The following is a 16,764-nucleotide window of genomic DNA, read 5'->3' on the forward strand; positions in this document are numbered from 1 at the left end:
GTCCCAGCCAGGCACCAGGAGGCCTATGGGTATCTTATGGGCTATTACATCCCACCAGCACAACTTGTACATGCAGCATGGCAAACCTATCAGTAAAGGAGCCAATGTGCTGACCTTAGTATTAGCTAGAGTGCTGCATAAAAGGTGTCATGCGACAGCATTATATAAGTGCGTCTAACCTATATTATCCTTACAAATACTTTACAATACACTTGCCACACACACGACAATTGTATATTCCATTTTTTTTAGGTGGATGGGGAATTTGTGCTACCAAAGTCTGCCTTTACAGTGTTTTCCATCCATGTACATGCATGTGAACGTCAGCTAGGAAAGCTGCCTCAGTAGCAGCAATTTCCTCTTTGAGTGTTCATTTATCACTTCCTGAATCACATTCCTAACCCTGTCATGCATGAATTATGATAAAATCAGTAAGGATTTTTTTTTTTACAAATTGTTTTCATTCATCTTTAGGGAAACAGAATGAAGTTTTTTTTTTTCAGTGAATAAAGTTCTGTCTTTAAATTCTACAAATATATAAGTATCTGTCCAACAAACATCAGTGAAATTATGTGGTCATTTGTAGTTATAACTGTAAATGATTAAAAATACGATTTTGTGTCGTAATGGTGGTTCGTCTATCTATGTAGGCTGATTTATCTAAAACATGATTAAAGATAATGTCACTGAAATGAGAGTAGTGTAACAAAAGTAACAGACATTGAACCCAACATCAATCATTACTGGATCTAGATTCCCATCAAATCTATGAACTGTTATTTCTGAGTTTAGCATCTTCTCTTTACTTAGGTTCTTATGGCATTCATCATATGTTTGCCGTCAAAGTGTAGTGACTTTCATGCATGAAAGGATTAAAGTGGTCCAAGATCATAAGCTCACTCAACTTTTCAAATGTGTTGTCTACCTGCATCAAAGAACACCAGCATGTAAAGTGAGCTGATGGATAACGGACAAACTCCACACATACTGGCTTATCTGATTCACACCAAGATCTAAAATGCTGGCAGTAAGCCTCTTGAACCAGTATGTGTACTTTTAAAATTGTGGCTTTTACTGAAGAGCAACCACAAAAATCATCGTATACTGTAGTCTACCAACAAAAGCATTTTTGGGGATCAAAATGCAAGGAAATTTAGGCTATTACAGTATTTTTCACTCAATAGCTGCACTGTCAATGAAAAGCCCATTTTGAAACTCATGTTATATGTACATTGTATTACCAAAACTATTGGCTCACGTATGAACTGAAGTGCCATCCCATTCCAAACCCATAGAGTTCAATATGACTCCCACGATCATATACACAGCTAAAATAAATAAAAACATCCAAGAATCTGATGGTTGTATGAAAGAGTTTTTCATCTGCCAGGTCATTCTGTATCCATACAGAGGATGAAGTCATGGAAACAACTTCATGAAACAGCTGTTTCAGGTAGTTTTGGAAAACAGAATGTAGAATCGATACACGTTAAGAATGACAACCAGGAAGTTCTTTATAGCAAAGAAGATGAGCATCTGATGGACAAGTTTGAAGTGGAACATGACGCTGAGGCGCACCACGAGGAATGGTCCGTCTTGGATGAACAGGGCCTCCAGGGTGCTCCAAATCTCAGAGAAGTTGTGAGAAAAGCGAGAGCGAGACTCATCATTGTTCTCTTCCTCAGACACCCCAATCACTGAAACACAGAGGGCGAAGTTAGTGAGCTGAGCTGGACCCAGCCTAGTCTACAATTAGGATCCTGATTTGCTAGACTCGGGAACACGAGTCTAAAAAAAACAGACAACATTTCAGGTCGATTGACATTTTCAGTAAGTCTATAAGAAGAAATATTCCATTTTTTTTTGCTGTCCATCTGCAAGTCAAGTTCCCTCCAACATCTGACCATTAGCGACTGAATTCACATCATCCAAACTCATGATGCAGCTGCGATGTTCAAAAAAGTTTTAAATGTTGAGGCTCAAGCCCATTGACAGTATGTATTACTGGACATATCAAGGTGTCGACGTCACCCATAGAAAATGCTTTACTTCTGGCCCTCGCGAAATTAGGCCAGAGCGTTCTCCATCACTTCCTGATACGTCTACTGCCATATTGCAACCCGTCGACAGCAATTCGTCCGAGTTGGTCTGAGTCACGTTTTTAGAGGAAATGCTGTCACCAATCATGAGTGAACTTGCTTAAACTCCACACCCTCCGAATGAAAGCGAGCTCGAGAGAAGCTGTCAATCAAACATTGGAGGTGGGTCCAGTGGGCACCACGTGCTTTAACTGAGGCTTCTGATTGGTTAGTTTATAACTTAAGTAATTTGCAATAAAGAAAAAAAAATTTTAATTAAAAAAATTAGGATTATAAAGAATGTGTTAAAAATGTATTAGAGCAAAAATGATTATTCTGACAAAATAAATAACTGGGTAATTGTCTATGAAGTCTATTTCTACACTTTTTTTTGGCTTGTCTCTAATTCCTGTTCACATTTATGAAATTAATGTGTTTATTTTTGAAATCCATCTTTAAAAAACAAGAATAATCTAATATTTTTTCATTCATGGTAGATGGTAGATATGAGCTCAGAGTATCTTCTGAAGGGGCAGAGTCATTATAGCAACATTAAGCTGCGGGACTTTGGTGCAGAAGTAGAACGGTTGACATCTGATCGGGAGATTGTAGGTTCCGTACCCACCCATGCATCAAAGTGTCCTTGGGCAAGATAGCTCCAATTTGCTCCTAGTGGTTATAGCTTGGTGCCAGGGCTTGGCAGCAGAGCATGGGTAAATGGAACTGTGACTGTAAAGGGCCTTGGGTGTTCTAAGAAGGTAGTTAAGCGATAAATAAGTATACGCCAATTACCATTTACCGAGTGAGGTCCCGACTCCTTGCTAGCAATTTAATTGTCAAAAGATTCAAAATGAGTTTTACCATTTTAAAGAAATGGTAAAACATCCATCCATCCATCTTCCTGACCGCTTTGTCCCTTTCGGGGTCGCGGGGGTGCCGGAGCCTAACCCTGCTGCTGATGGGCGAAGGCGGGGTACACCCTGGACAGGTCGCCAGTCCGTCACAGGGCCTCAATCACACACACATCCACTCTCACATTCACACCTAGGGACAATTTAGAGTCACCAATTAACCTATGAAGCATGTTTTTGGACGGTGGGAGAAAGCCGGAGTCCCTGTGAAAACCCACGCATGCACGGGGAGAACATGCAAACTCCACACAGAAAGGTCCCAGCCAGGATTTGAACCGGGGCCTTCTCGCTGTGAGGCGAGAGCGCTAACCACTGCGCCACCGTACAGCCCATGGTAAAACATTAATACTCAAATAAACAGATGCCTGGTCTGGCTGATCCGTTACATCTTCAGATGAGGTCAGAGTGTTTGTACCTGACAAATGCAGAGGAAATTGCAGCATACTCCAAGTCCACACACTGAGGATGATGCACACCATGGTTAAACTGGAGTCCCTGTTCCGAACACACAGAGGAACAATGGGAAAGATCAGAGAAAGGATCTGATTCCGTCATTACTCCTTCATCTTGACTCACTGGATGTCTCCCAGTGTTTCAGCTACAAACTCCAGGATGTCGGCGGCTGTCCCCACAAAGACGAGCAGTAGCTGTGACAGCCGGTCCCTGTTCAGCTCCCCGGCCGCTGGCAGCAGCCACTTCCCCAGGATCAATAAGATGATCATAATTTGGTGGAGGGCTAAGGTCCAGTCTTTGTTGCACACCAGGGACAGGTATCTCTGGGAGGAAACAGGTCTTCATTGTCACATTGATTCTTTCTGGATCAAGAAACCTACAGGCCATGGTGTCTAAAGTGCCAAATAAACAGTATTACATGCATTTTTATACAATGTATGAAATATTTCAAATTTCAGATAAAAACAGAGATATTTAAATAAATATATTGTCCTTTCAATATCAATGATGAAAAGCACACAATTTCAGGAGCAAAGAAATATATTTATCACACTTTCTTAGATAGAAGTTGTATTTGTCTTGTGGCCAGGGGTACAATTTATACTCAGGAGTAATTTATATCTGACTTTTTAAAACATACATAAGCATGTATATTCATTGTTTTCCCACTAACAACCAATTGCTCTTTAGTGGTTGTTTCCCACTAATAACCGCTAGATGGCACTGTGGTTGTGTATGTTAGTATTTGCTAATGGCGGCAACACAGAGGAAGAAAGGCTTCCCAAAAAAACATGAAGTAGAGTTGGATTCTCCTCTTCAACTTTATTTTTTTCTCTCTAAGACTTATGTGGAAACACAACTCATTGAAATGGGTTACAGAGACACGGAAATACCGCTCAAAGTGCTGTCATACAGACGGAGGTAGTAGATGGTAAAAGATCGCCGTAAAATAACCTTTAAAAATATTAGTTTTTATTAAATTACATTTTTAAGCTAAGTAAATCATATACTCAAAATTTCAATTTAATGAAAACTAATAATTTTAAAAGTAACAAATTACAGAAATTTTGTTAACTGATCCAATGATTCACTTTTTACAGTGTGCCAATGCCTTTGGTTGAACTCTTTACAATAAATAATCCTGATCTCTCAGCATTATCCTAATCTTCCATGTATTGGGAATGTGTCATAAATACTTGATGGTAGCCTCTTCCACACAGGACAGGAGCTTCTAATTTATGAACACATTCTTTCATTGAGTACCGAATTTGACGCATGTCAAAACAGTCAGTGAACATGATTGTGAATCACATTCGGTGTCAACAAGGCATTACAAAAAGCTTGGCGGAGTTGTTCGGAAGTGTTGCACTTTTATCCCAAAAGTGTGACTTACGCCCTGTTCACACCGAAAGGCGGAAGTCCTGCGAAATCGTCTGCATATGGAGTGCATAGTCAACAGGCACTTTTGCTCAGTTGTCATAACCCCCCCACCCACACAATAGTTGGCCCACTATGTTGATGTGTGTGTGTCTCAGTGTCTGTTGAGACATACTGTGTCAGTGTTGCGTTTGTGTGTTTATTTTCATCTATGTAGTCTGCTTAGACACAAAAATATAATTTCATTTGTAAATTCCGGTATTTTATTGTGAAAAAATTGGTTATATTTTAAAAATTGATAGAATTTTCTCACGTGTCTTGGCGTAACTTTCTGCCAGAATTGACACGGATCACTCACGCAAAAAAATAGACTGGACGGCAAAACGATTGCTGCACCGCACAAGCCGGGTGCAGAGAACCACGACGCTTTGCGTCTGATGTGAATGGTAATGGTAAATGGTGTATACTTGAACAGCCTTCAAAGGCCCAAAGCACTTCACAGTCACAGACCCATTCACACATTCACACACTGGTGGTGGCTTCGCTGCCGAGCAATGGCACCAACCTTCCACAAGAGGCAATTTGGGGTTCAGTGTCTTGGGAATTGAACCCAAAATCCCCCTCGACCGCCCTACCACTGCATACCCCGTGACAGTTAACAAAAGGTATGCGGGCTCCGTTTCGCGTCACTTCACAGCACTTCTGGTGTGAACTAGCCGTGATCCAAATTCTCCCCCTACCCCTCCAATTGCAGGGGTATTTGATAGGGGTTGGATTGTCTAAAATTTTTTTTTAAGGGCTAACCCTCACTAACCCTCCACCGCAAGGGTGTACCGCATTGTGCTATGCCGGAGAGGAGAAGCGGATTTCTTCACATGGGTGTGCTCTGGTGTGTATTTGAAAGTACTAGGAGCTCCGCGATAATGTAGAACAACGGCGACTATTGATGACATCATCGAGTGAGAGTGACGTCCAAATTTAAAGACACTATTTTTCCATAACTCTTCATTTGGAGGGCTAAATGTAAGGGTAGGGAGAAGCTGTAGGGGAAGAATTCAGATTCAGAGACTTATTTATGTTTTTTTATCTTCATCATTCTACATTGAATGCTTCTGCAACTTATACTCCAATTATAATGTAGGATTTGTGATCTACCAAAAGTGATTGTGCTACAGGTGCAAACATACACACCGAGATTTCACCATGAGTTGTGATGATGTTGTAAATGCAAAATGATATTCAGTCCTGCTGGATGCTCCATGAATCACCTTGCATAAGCTAAGTCGATCTGTTTGTGTCAATTCCTTTCAGTTTCATTGTGCACTCTGCCAGAAATGTCATGTTTTCCACGTCTTAAAAAAAGCCTCAGAAACGATACTCTCCCTTACAAGTTGAGAACTCCCGCTTGATTGACAGCTTTACAGTTCCAGTGAACAGACACACCCGCTTGTAGCATAACGGCTGGATTGCCCTGGGCTGCCGCTCTCCACATAACATATAATCCTGTTAATGAGTCACCGATTTGTTTAGCACCAGGAATGTTCCCGCTCGGGTACGAACTCAGGTTCCATGAATGCATCAGAGCTCTGCTGGCACTGCAGTACACCTTGGTGTGGTTTTCACCATGTACACTTTGTCCTCAGAAATCGATTGAAAAAGGCAGTAAAGAGGAAACTACATCACCTTGCGCGGTTTGGAGAAGGACTTACCTTTATAATCTTTCTGGTGCTTGTGGTGTTGGTGGTAGCGTTAGCCCCAATATCAATGAAACTCTTGAAGTCGTCAGCTGAGTCCAGATGAAGACACTAAAGAGACAGGAGTTCATGCTTTCATCCAGCTTCAACCTCTTAACAACAGCCACACATGAAAGCTGGTACCTTCTGGCTTTCCGATAAGTGGGAGTGGTAATGAAGCTCCAAAATCCAAATGGATGGGATGATGCTGACGAGAAAGAAGAATACAGCTGGAGAGAACCTGGAGAGAGAAGTCAGCTGTTTCAGCGCAAGGGAAACTTACATTTCCACAGCTGCTGAACGTCTGCTAAAAGAAATCAAACCATTTGTAATCACTCCCATGTCTCTTCTTCAGCGTCAGAACCATCTCCACCACCAGAGGTAGGTACAGGATGGTGAGGAGGTAGTACAGTTTGTTCCCAGTCACCCCCACCACCCTCCATACGGCTAGGAGGGACACAAGGATGAAGAGTGACCTGGTCACCACCGCGGAGATGAACCTTGAGAACATGCTGCTGCTTTGAGAGTGGAGCACCGAGTGAGGATGTGGCTTCAGTCACTGTCAAAGAGTAGGGGGCGGGGCTCACATCTGCCAAACATTTTAGAAGAATGAATGCTTTTTTTTTTTTCTTAGACTCCCTGATCCAATGAAGGAATACCGATGGCATGACAGCTGCGGAGCTGCAGGTCCATGCATGCACCTCAACATGTGATCTGCTTGGGGGGAAACACACAAAATGAAACTAAAGCTTAAGGGAAAACAAGTTTAACCAGAATGACAGGAAAACGCCATTCAAAGTAAACTGTTCTCATTCAACATGTCCAGGTTCATGTTACTAAGCAAAGTCAAAAGAAGAAAACTTTTTGACGAGTTTCCAGAAAAAAGATTCTTCCTTTAATACAGAAAGGGTCTACATTTGCATGTATTCATTCAGAAGATTTATAAAGGCAAAAATAAATCAGTTTTCATGTCAAAAAGTTACATATTTCATTTTATAAGATGCATCAGGCAGAACCAAACAGATAAGTCAACCTATATCCAACTCATTGTGTCCTCTAAGTCTCTACATAGGAGACATAATTAATTCCATACATTTATGGTTCCAATATGTATTCCCTGCTTAGTGGCCTTGTGGTAGAGTGTCCTCCTTGAGATTGGAAGGTCATGAGTTCAAATCCAGGCTGAATTATATCAAAGACTAAAAATGGGACCAAATGCCTTTCTGCTTGACACTCAGCATAAAGGGGTCGGATTGGAGGGATGAACCACCACATGGTTCCTGAGTGCGACTGTGTCTGTAGCTTTCCACTCCCCCAGGGAATGGGTCAAATGTAGAGAACTATGTCACACACCCAGGTATGAGGCAGCTAATGAGACTTTAACTTTAGTTCAGATACCTTAAAGAATGTGTTTAAATAAAAAGCAACGAGCAAAGATATGTACCGCAGACACAGTAACAACCATAAATACACATGTTCTTAGAAGTGTTCTTCATTAGTAGAGGACACACATTGAAATGTATTCCTGACAAAATGGCCGTCATATAGAGCAGATTAGGTAAAAAAGTGGTTTATGTCAAGAAATGTTTATGTTTCCTGTGTTTGGAGACTTATGGAACAATGGTTGAAGCACAGTACACATCAGTCTGACGAAATGCATGAAAAATCCTTCAAGCTGTGTAGCTTTGTAGTCTCCCAAAGTTGTGCTAAACTTTTTGACAGATGTTTGCGCGCCGTGTACCATAGAAAACCGGTTTGAGGTCAGTAACAACAACCTCACGCATGAGGTGCAAGGATTTTAAGTGCGCCTTTTGGTAAAAAACAAAACAAAACATAGAGGGTCACCTAGTCAACTCGGATTAATTTTTGGTTAGTTGGGTTTAGAAATGCATGCCTGAGATGCACCAAAAATGGTAAAATACAAAAGTCTTTAGAATCACTGCTGACATCACACAATCTACTAATAAATGTACAGCAGTGGGAGGATCCTTTCCAGCACAGGGTTCTTTTATGTTAAAAAGGAAGTCGTGTGAACCTCTGTCACATTTAGAAAAAACATGCTATTTCTCTTTATGTGTATGTTTTATTCATGTTTAAAACAATAGTTAATTTATATGTCTCATGCCATGGTGTAAACACACATTCATTAGACATCTTGATGGCTATTTCAGTGTTTACAGCTATGTGCATTGTGCATCTGATAGACATCTATTGAGGGCAAAAAAGTCATGTTTCAGGTTAAACATCGAAAGAAAAAGGTCTCATCTGAGAAATATATGAAGGGCAAGATCAGGGGTCTGCAACACAAAGTTCTGAGGTCACATGGGGCACATACACCCCTTCGTTATGTATGGAGAGAATATAGACTCACTCCAATTTGTGGGAGCATAAATAAATGCATAAATAAGGATTTGTGCGTGTGTATTCTTGATTTGTAACTCATATAATGCATTTTGTGCATAAGTAAAAAAATAACAAAATTAAAAAAAATACGAAATACAATTTACACATGCACAAATTAAAATTACAACAGCTTGAAACTAATTGCACTCAAAAATCTTTAAAAAATACGCACGAATCACCTCTTACCTACCTCTTATCTACCTAAGTTACACACGATTCCATCATGAAACTCTTTTCTCGTCTCACTGATTCATCCGTGTGTGATGCGTTCAATTACTTCTAGATTGCTGGGTCATCAGAGTTTTCTTATCAGCTGTTTTAAATTTAGATTGTGAATAATATCTAATTCAAATTCAACTTTATTTATACAGCACTTCTCCTGCTTTCAACCATCTCAAAGTGCTTTCCACAGTAAAATAAATAACAGTAAGAGAAAAAGTAGAAAAAGCAATAAAATAAAATAAAAAACATTAAAGACACATTAAAGGTTCAGCAACATGCACATCCCACAAGTAAAAAACAAAAACAAAACATAAAATCAAATAAAACGTGGGCATGTAAGAACTAAGTAAAAGCTATACTAAAAAGATGAGTTTTAAGCTTTTTCTTAAAAACCTCTACAGTGGATGAAGCCCTCACATCCTCAGACAGGCTGTTCCACAGGCGAGGTCCACAGTGCTGAAATGTGGCCTCGCCTGTGGGGTTTTGTTCTAACTTTTGGGACCACCAGCAGACCAGCACCTGAGGACCTGAGGACCTGAGAGTTCTGGTAGGGTCATAAACTAAAAGTAAATCTGATAAAAATGAAGGTCCAATACCATGTAAGGCCTTGTAAACCAATAAAAGGACCTTAAAATCGAACCTGAAGCTGACTGGGAGCCAGTGCAAAGATTTCAGAATTGGAGTAATGTGCTTCTTCTTTCTGGTCCTGGTTAAAACCCGAGTTTTGGACTAGCTGCAGCCGATTTATAGTGTTTTTCTTAGCACCAGAAAAAAGAGCATTATAATAATCTATTCTAGATGTTATGAAAGCATGTATCAATATTTCAGCACTGGCTCTGGAGAGAAAGGGACTCACTCGGGCAATATTTCTAAGATGATAAAATGCAGTCTTGGTAACATGGTTTGTGTGAGCTTCCAAGGTCAGATCTGCATCTAAAATTACACCGAGGTAACTGACTTTACTGCACACATTCAGGTTCAGAGTTGATAAGTAAGATCAGACTCTTTCTCTCACAGCTTCAGGACCAACAGTTAAAATGTATGTTTTGTCTTGATTGAGCTTTAAAAAGTTATCTCCCATCCATGTTTCAATATCTAAAATACAACTTAAACGGCCATCAATGGGTCCCATGTCATCAGGAGACACAGCCACATATAGCTGGGTGTCATCCGCATAACAGTGAAAGTTTATTCCATGTCTCCTGATGACATCTCCAAGGGGAAGCATATACAGGTTAAAAAGTGTGGGACCAAGAACGGAGCCTTGTGGCACAACACATGTCAGTTTGTGCCTGTCAGATGACAAATCATTTATGTTGACAATAAAATCTGTTCCTGTGAGGCAGGATTTAAACCAGCTGAGTACCGTTCCAGTGATTCCTATCATATTGTGCAGTCTGTTCAAAAGAATCGAGTGGTCTACTGTGTCGAATGCTGCACTCAGGTCCAGCAATACTAAAACTGATGCTTTTTTAGTGTCAGTGTTAGACCTGAGATCATTTATAACCTTGACCAGTGCCATCTCTGAAATTTGTCTAAAACATAATTTTTATTAATAAAATCATTTAACTAAAAAAAAACTAGTTTTTCTAAAACTTTGCTTAAAAATGGCAGGTTTGACACTGGTCGGTAGTTGTCTAGATTTAAAGCATCTAACCCACTCTTCTTCAGAGTGGGTCTCACCATGGCGGTCTTTAAGGACGGAGGGAAGATCCCAGTCTGAAGAGAGCGATTAACAATGTTCAGGAGCTCCTCCTCACAGGATGAAAACACCGACTTAAAAAGGGAAGTGGGGATGGGATCGAGAGAACAGGTTTTAGTTTTAAGTTGGGAAATCACTTTCCAAAGCTGTGTAGCATCAATCAAAGCAAAACTTTCAAGCAAGTTTTTACAAGTCAAGGGGAATGCAACAGAATGAACTGTTAGTGGTTGGTGGAAGATATTAAATCTAATTTTATTTTTTTTTTATCATTGAAGTGGACTACAAACTCCTCACATTTTGTATTACTGAGTATAGTGCACGGACCAAAAGAGATTAGATTGATTAACCGGTCAATAGTGGAGAAAAAAATCTTTGGCTTTAAGTAATTGTCTGCAATTAATTTTGATTAATATTCCTGTTCTGCATGTTTGATAGAATTGTTATATTGAATTAATTTGTCCCTAAAAATTTTGGTAATGAATTGTTCGTTTTGTTTTGCTCAACTTTCGTTCTGCACTCCTGGAGTTTCTTTTAGGCGTCTTAGTTTCCTCTGTTCTCCAAGGAGGAGGTGCTTTCGATTTAACCGTTTTTATTTTCTAAGGAGCAACTTTGTCCAATATTGATGAGAGTTTATTTAAATTTTGGACAGATAAATCAACAGATGAACTTTAAGTATATTTTTGGTTGAAACTCTAAATTTTCCCACTTTCTTAAACAGATATTCCCGATAATTCATATGAAAAAGTCTAAATAAACGCTTATAGAAACCTTTCTCACTTTAAAAATAAAAATATTTTCCAGAAAAGAGCACTTTCGATCTGCAGCAGGTCCTCTGACTGCGCCTCCGGGGATAGAAAGTGGTGCTGGACTTTCCAAACTCCCGCGGATCCAAGCGGACCGGTACTGTTCCTGTCCACCTTTGTCCACATTTGTCATGGAAAGAATCACACATCAATATATGGTTGGAGTCACCTGGACCCCAAAGATAGCTGAAAGGTTAAAAGGGATAAGTGTTTTAAAAACGCTTCATTAGACTTTTAATATTAATTATCGGGCATATCTTCTTAAGAAAGTGGGAAAATTTCAAGTTTTACCGGATATTATTCACAATCTAAGCTTAAAACGTCTGATAAGAAACTCTAATGACCCAGCATTTTAGTAGTACTTGAATGCATCACTCACGGATGAATCAGTGACACGTGGAAAGAGTCTCACGATGGAATTGTGTGTAACTCAGGTTTCATCTAAGCAAAGAGGTGATTCGTGCTTATTCTTAAAGATTTTTGTGTGTAATTAGTTTCAAGCTGTTGTAATTTTAATTTGTGCATGTGTAGATTGTATTTTTTTTATTTTGTAATTTTTTTACTTATGCACAAAATGTAGCTAATATATGAGTTACAAATCAAGAATATGCACCTACAAATCCAAAGTTATGCACAAATCAAGAATACAATCCTAATTTATGAACACATCCAAAATTCTGCACACACAAATCAGAGTGAGTCTATTTTCTCTCCATAATTATGGCTCTGGTTAAAGAAAAAAAAAGATAGTTTTCAGAAAAAATGGCGATCAGCTAGCTGTGATTAGCTGTGGATTGTTCATTGGTTTTTGCTTTTTGTTCATAACTCGAGCTTCAGCCTGGCGTCATTGGACTTTGAAAAGCTCAGTCTCAGTTGTTTGTGCTCACTGAGCTTGAATGCGGCGCTGCTGATGTTTTAACAGCGTTAAACATCTCGTCTATAATGTGAAGCATCAGAGCCACGTGCTGCTAATTTCACTCTGAATGGAGCATTATCCGTACATGCTTGTGTCACGCTGCACAAGTCTGAGAAAACAAACTCCTCATGCACACCCTTTACTTCAGAGCATCTGTGTAGCTCTTCTATTTTGTTCAAACTGACAATGTTTAGATACAACCAGTTTTTTTTAGCAGTGAACAGTGGATCATTTTTGAACAAATTAAAAATAAAAACAAAACAACTGTTAACTAAAGAGCTCAGTGATCGGAGAACTTCCACTCTGATTATTCCACCGGGAAGTGTGTCATCCAAATATAGGACTTATATGGCATTTATATTTGTTAGGATCCTTTAAATTTGACTTGTAAATCATGTTTTGTTTTTTCTTAGTTTGGATGTTAAAGTGTGCTGATTGTGACTCTTTGCTGTCCCCTGCAGGTTTGTTTGGGGTGCACATCCCATTCTGTGTTCCAAGCACACCTGCCCCTCCTGCAAAACTCTCCCCGGAATTTATAAACGCTTATTTTTGACATCTAGCAAACTAATTCACCATTTAAATACAAATTTTTCCCCAGTTTTTGCTTCCATTCACCAACAGTTTTTAGGAGCAATTTATCTGTTCCTGTTTGTTTCATTTGTTTTATCAAACTACTTTTGTCATTTTTTACAGTTTGAAAGTAGGTCAGTTTTACAAAGAATATAATGAAAAGCAGTGGCGGGCCGTGCATTTCACACCTAGGCCTTCAGTAGTGCTCCATCTGAATCAATCCAACCCTCATTAACTATTTTATGGCAATAAAACTTCTAGTGCAGGTACAACTGCCACACACACACCAAAAGCATCAACAATAACCTGATAAAATTTCAATATTATGTAGGGAGATAGCAAAATTTTACTCACCAAAAATCCAGATTATTTAAACACAAAATCCATCCTTTCTATCCTCAAGAAGATTTCAATCACTCTGTCGTGCAGAATCCGTGCGTTTCGCAGATGGAAAGTGTTCCGTGGCTGTGATAAGCTGGAAAAGGCTGCATACTAATTTCATTGTAATGAAACTAAAATAGTTCACCTATGCAAGGTGAGGCGTTTCTGGGCCAGCAAAGAGAGTTGGACCGAATCTGAATACTTCCCCTACCCCTTCCGCTTCTCCCTACCCCTCCAATTGTAGGGGCATTTGGGCTCCTGAGCAGGGCTGTCTTAAATAGTTTTATAAATAGTTTTTAGTGAACCATGTCACACTGTGGAGAAGCACTTTTCTTCATGCTGGTGTGCTCTGAAGCTCAAAAGTTTACAATTAAATCTAAGTAAAGAATTTTAGCATGACCTTTTTAAAGTCATAAAACAAATTACTTTTACTGAGCGCTAGCATTCCACGCTAATGTAGCTGACTGGTGACTTTATATGGCGTCATCGTCTGAAATTGAAGGCATTGGCTATGTCTGAATTCCTTCACTACTCACTATATAGTGTGTTCGCCATTTTGTAGTCCTGTCCTGTCTGAATCTACAATTCCAAAATTGATCCAGGTAGAAATATCCCAGAAGTCTTTGGGAAAAACCAGTGTGGATCGATGCTGAATAAATTGGTGAATATACATTTAAACTCTTAAGAAAGTCAGAAAAAAGTCTTGTGAAACCTAATATAAATAAATAAATGTAAATACTTTTGTTTAACACAAGCATAGACCTGTCACCACATTTAGATCCAGCTGAAGGTTTCCCGGTCCATGCTGATAGACGGCACCAAAACTCAAATGTAGTCAACAGATGCAGCTCCTGAAAGAAAATCATAGGAAATATAAACCAGTCTTGTTATTTTTTAAGACATTTTTTCCATCTCTTGACATAAAACACAAACTACAGTCAGAAGGTTCTAATCAGTTTCCTTGTGTGAACTACAATGATTATTTACTTGAGTTTTTGAGTAGAAATTGACTGGATGACGCTCAGATCAAGAGTGCAGAGATTAGGTCATTTAATAGCATTTAGTTCTGCTCTACCAAGTGAGTTGGAGATGATTTCTTTTGCCTGGAAGATGAAAACATGCAGTGATTAGAACAAAACTAAAGACTTGGAGAGGGACCTGGCGGCAGACAAGAAGATGCTGTCAGACATCATCGTCTGGAAGAAGAAAATACACAGAAAATACACAAAAATTTCTGTTTGAGTATTTTATTTATTATTCACAAGTTAGAAATAGGGTAGTTTTTTTTCTTTCCACAAGAGTTCAAGAATTTTAAAGAAATATTTATGAGAAATGTAAGAAATGTTATATGCAATTGTATTTTATTTGGATGATCGTCAATACAAAATAAAGCTTTGGTAAACAAGATAGGCTTAAAGTCCTCCTCCAATAATCTCTTGATCTATTGTAAAACCATTCCCAGTGGTCTTTTAAGGGGTAACCAAACCCTAAATTAACTTTTTTTGGCTGTTGACGTCTATAAATAGGGCTTTAAAAGTGCTGTCTGTTGGTCATAGCCAAAATTTTTGATATATTTGAAATAAAACTGTTTAGTTCTTGAAAATCTAGTCAAAACCCGTCTCTGTGCCCCCTACAGGTTGAATTGGGGTATTACAGTTGAATTTTGTGATTGGTCAAACCATGTAAGTTTCAGAAGTCTGACGTTATGATATGCAGCTCCAATAATGATAACCGTCCAGCCCCCAAGCTCCACCCCTCTGACTGGATTTTCAAATTTCAGATGTGGGTGGAGTCAGCCTCCAACTTCCTGGTTTGGTTACCCTTTAATGATGATTATTTTTAGGAAAGATCAAAAACTTTCTAAGGCATAGCTTTGTTCATGCAGCGTAGCAATAGTTCATCAGAAACTCGTCTCTTAATTGTGGGCGGGACCGTTGGCATGGAAGTAAGCTTCCACTGATATCCCATCATCCTTGTGGTTACACTCACTCCTGCTAGTTTACAACCCCAAGCTAATAATACAGGAGCAACAAAAACGGCTATTCAGTCATACAATTTTGTGCCAGACCCCATCTTGGACGAGGAAAACGTTACTGAATCTATTTGTCTACAAGTGGGTGCATCAGAATGGAACGAACCAGGGAGACTGGCGCTCTTATTTCAGTTGCTGCGTCACAAAAGAGAGATTTTTCAAAATATATTTTTTTAATTGGCATGTTACTCATGACAATTTGAAGAAAGATAAATAAATTGTTTTATAAATGTCCTCCTTCATGACAAAAATGGCATAAGACAAGTTAAAACCACACATTTTAATAGAATGGGTCTTTTTAATGAGGCAAAAACAGTCACTTCTTTAAAATGCGACATTATCAAGTTTTCAGAAATGTTAAAATCTTTTATTAAAGCTTAAAACGTGGAAAAAAACACCACTGTTAGGATTATCACTTGAAACAATTTCTTTTCAAGTGATATGTGGGGACTTCTGGTTCCGGTCGATGGTGTCTGCAGCCAGATTTGTCCCCCAAAACAGCACATGCAACCTGGGTTTGCTCACCAAACTTGGATTCCAGTCCCCCATTTGATGAATCTATTAACGCAGAAAGTGTGTCCACATGTTGATGGTCTATGAGCTGATGTCATCAATGGTGGCAACACGGGATGCAAAACCTAACTTGAACTTGATCTTCTGGGGTGATGGAGTTGTAAGCCTAAAATAATTATCCCAATGACTTAACACTAAAACTCTTTAGTGTAAAACATGTTTCCATCTAACTACTTTCCTAATGTCTTCAGATAAAGAACATAAAAACTAGAAAAAAACAGATTCTTTCACCTTGGTGGCTTTTTCAAACTGGCTTTCTTACTACAAAAGGAACAAAAAATTACCTTTTAAAGACTTTTGAAAATAAAATGTTTTTATTTAGCTGATCAAAATTGTGACACCACATAGACCCTTTTCACATGACTCCAGACAAAGTAGCAACATCTTTGCTGCTGTTGTGGAGGAAAAATTGTTAGATCTGATGGAATAAGGAAATGTTTGTCAAACTGGAGAAAAGTACACGCTTTGTGAGCATGGAGAAGCCTGCAGAGTTCTGCCTGTGATGAACAACGTTCGCATTTTATAGAGTCATACAAACAACTTTAATCAGGAACTTCAGATAGGAACGTAAGTGCCATATCTAATGTGGACAAGATGTTCTAAAATATTT

General features: G+C 39.0%; 1 protein-coding gene across 1 annotated transcript; it reads right to left on the bottom strand.

The window, feature by feature from the left end:
* Window positions 1-1,359: 1,359 nt before the first annotated feature.
* LOC112140435 (transmembrane protein 26) lies at window positions 1,360-8,038 on the bottom strand. The gene is made up of 6 exons (XM_024263387.2): window positions 6,876-8,038; window positions 6,697-6,793; window positions 6,529-6,624; window positions 3,566-3,765; window positions 3,405-3,484; window positions 1,360-1,697 (listed from the first exon to the last, which is right to left on the bottom strand). The coding sequence occupies exons 1-6, from the start codon at window positions 7,061-7,063 to the stop codon at window positions 1,450-1,452; spliced, it is 909 nt and encodes a 302-aa protein (XP_024119155.1). The 5' UTR covers window positions 7,064-8,038; the 3' UTR covers window positions 1,360-1,449.
* Window positions 8,039-16,764: the final 8,726 nt, after the last annotated feature.

Source organism: Oryzias melastigma, linkage group LG19, assembly GCF_002922805.2.
Source record: "Oryzias melastigma strain HK-1 linkage group LG19, ASM292280v2, whole genome shotgun sequence".
NCBI lineage: Eukaryota > Metazoa > Chordata > Actinopteri > Beloniformes > Adrianichthyidae > Oryzias > Oryzias melastigma.

What these genes read in the sequence shown, in the direction of transcription:
- LOC112140435 (XM_024263387.2), bottom strand. Translation starts at nt 7,063, where the DNA reads ATGTTCTCAAGGTTCATCTCCGCGGTGGTGACCAGGTCACTCTTCATC. An exon ending in CATGGGAGTGATTACAAATG is followed by an intron (nt 6,794 to 6,875) that starts GTTTGATTTCTT and finishes TTCTCTCTCCAG; the next exon opens with GTTCTCTCCAGCTGTATTCT. An exon ending in GAAACACTGGGAGACATCCA is followed by an intron (nt 3,485 to 3,565) that starts GTGAGTCAAGAT and finishes TGTTCGGAACAG; the next exon opens with GGACTCCAGTTTAACCATGG.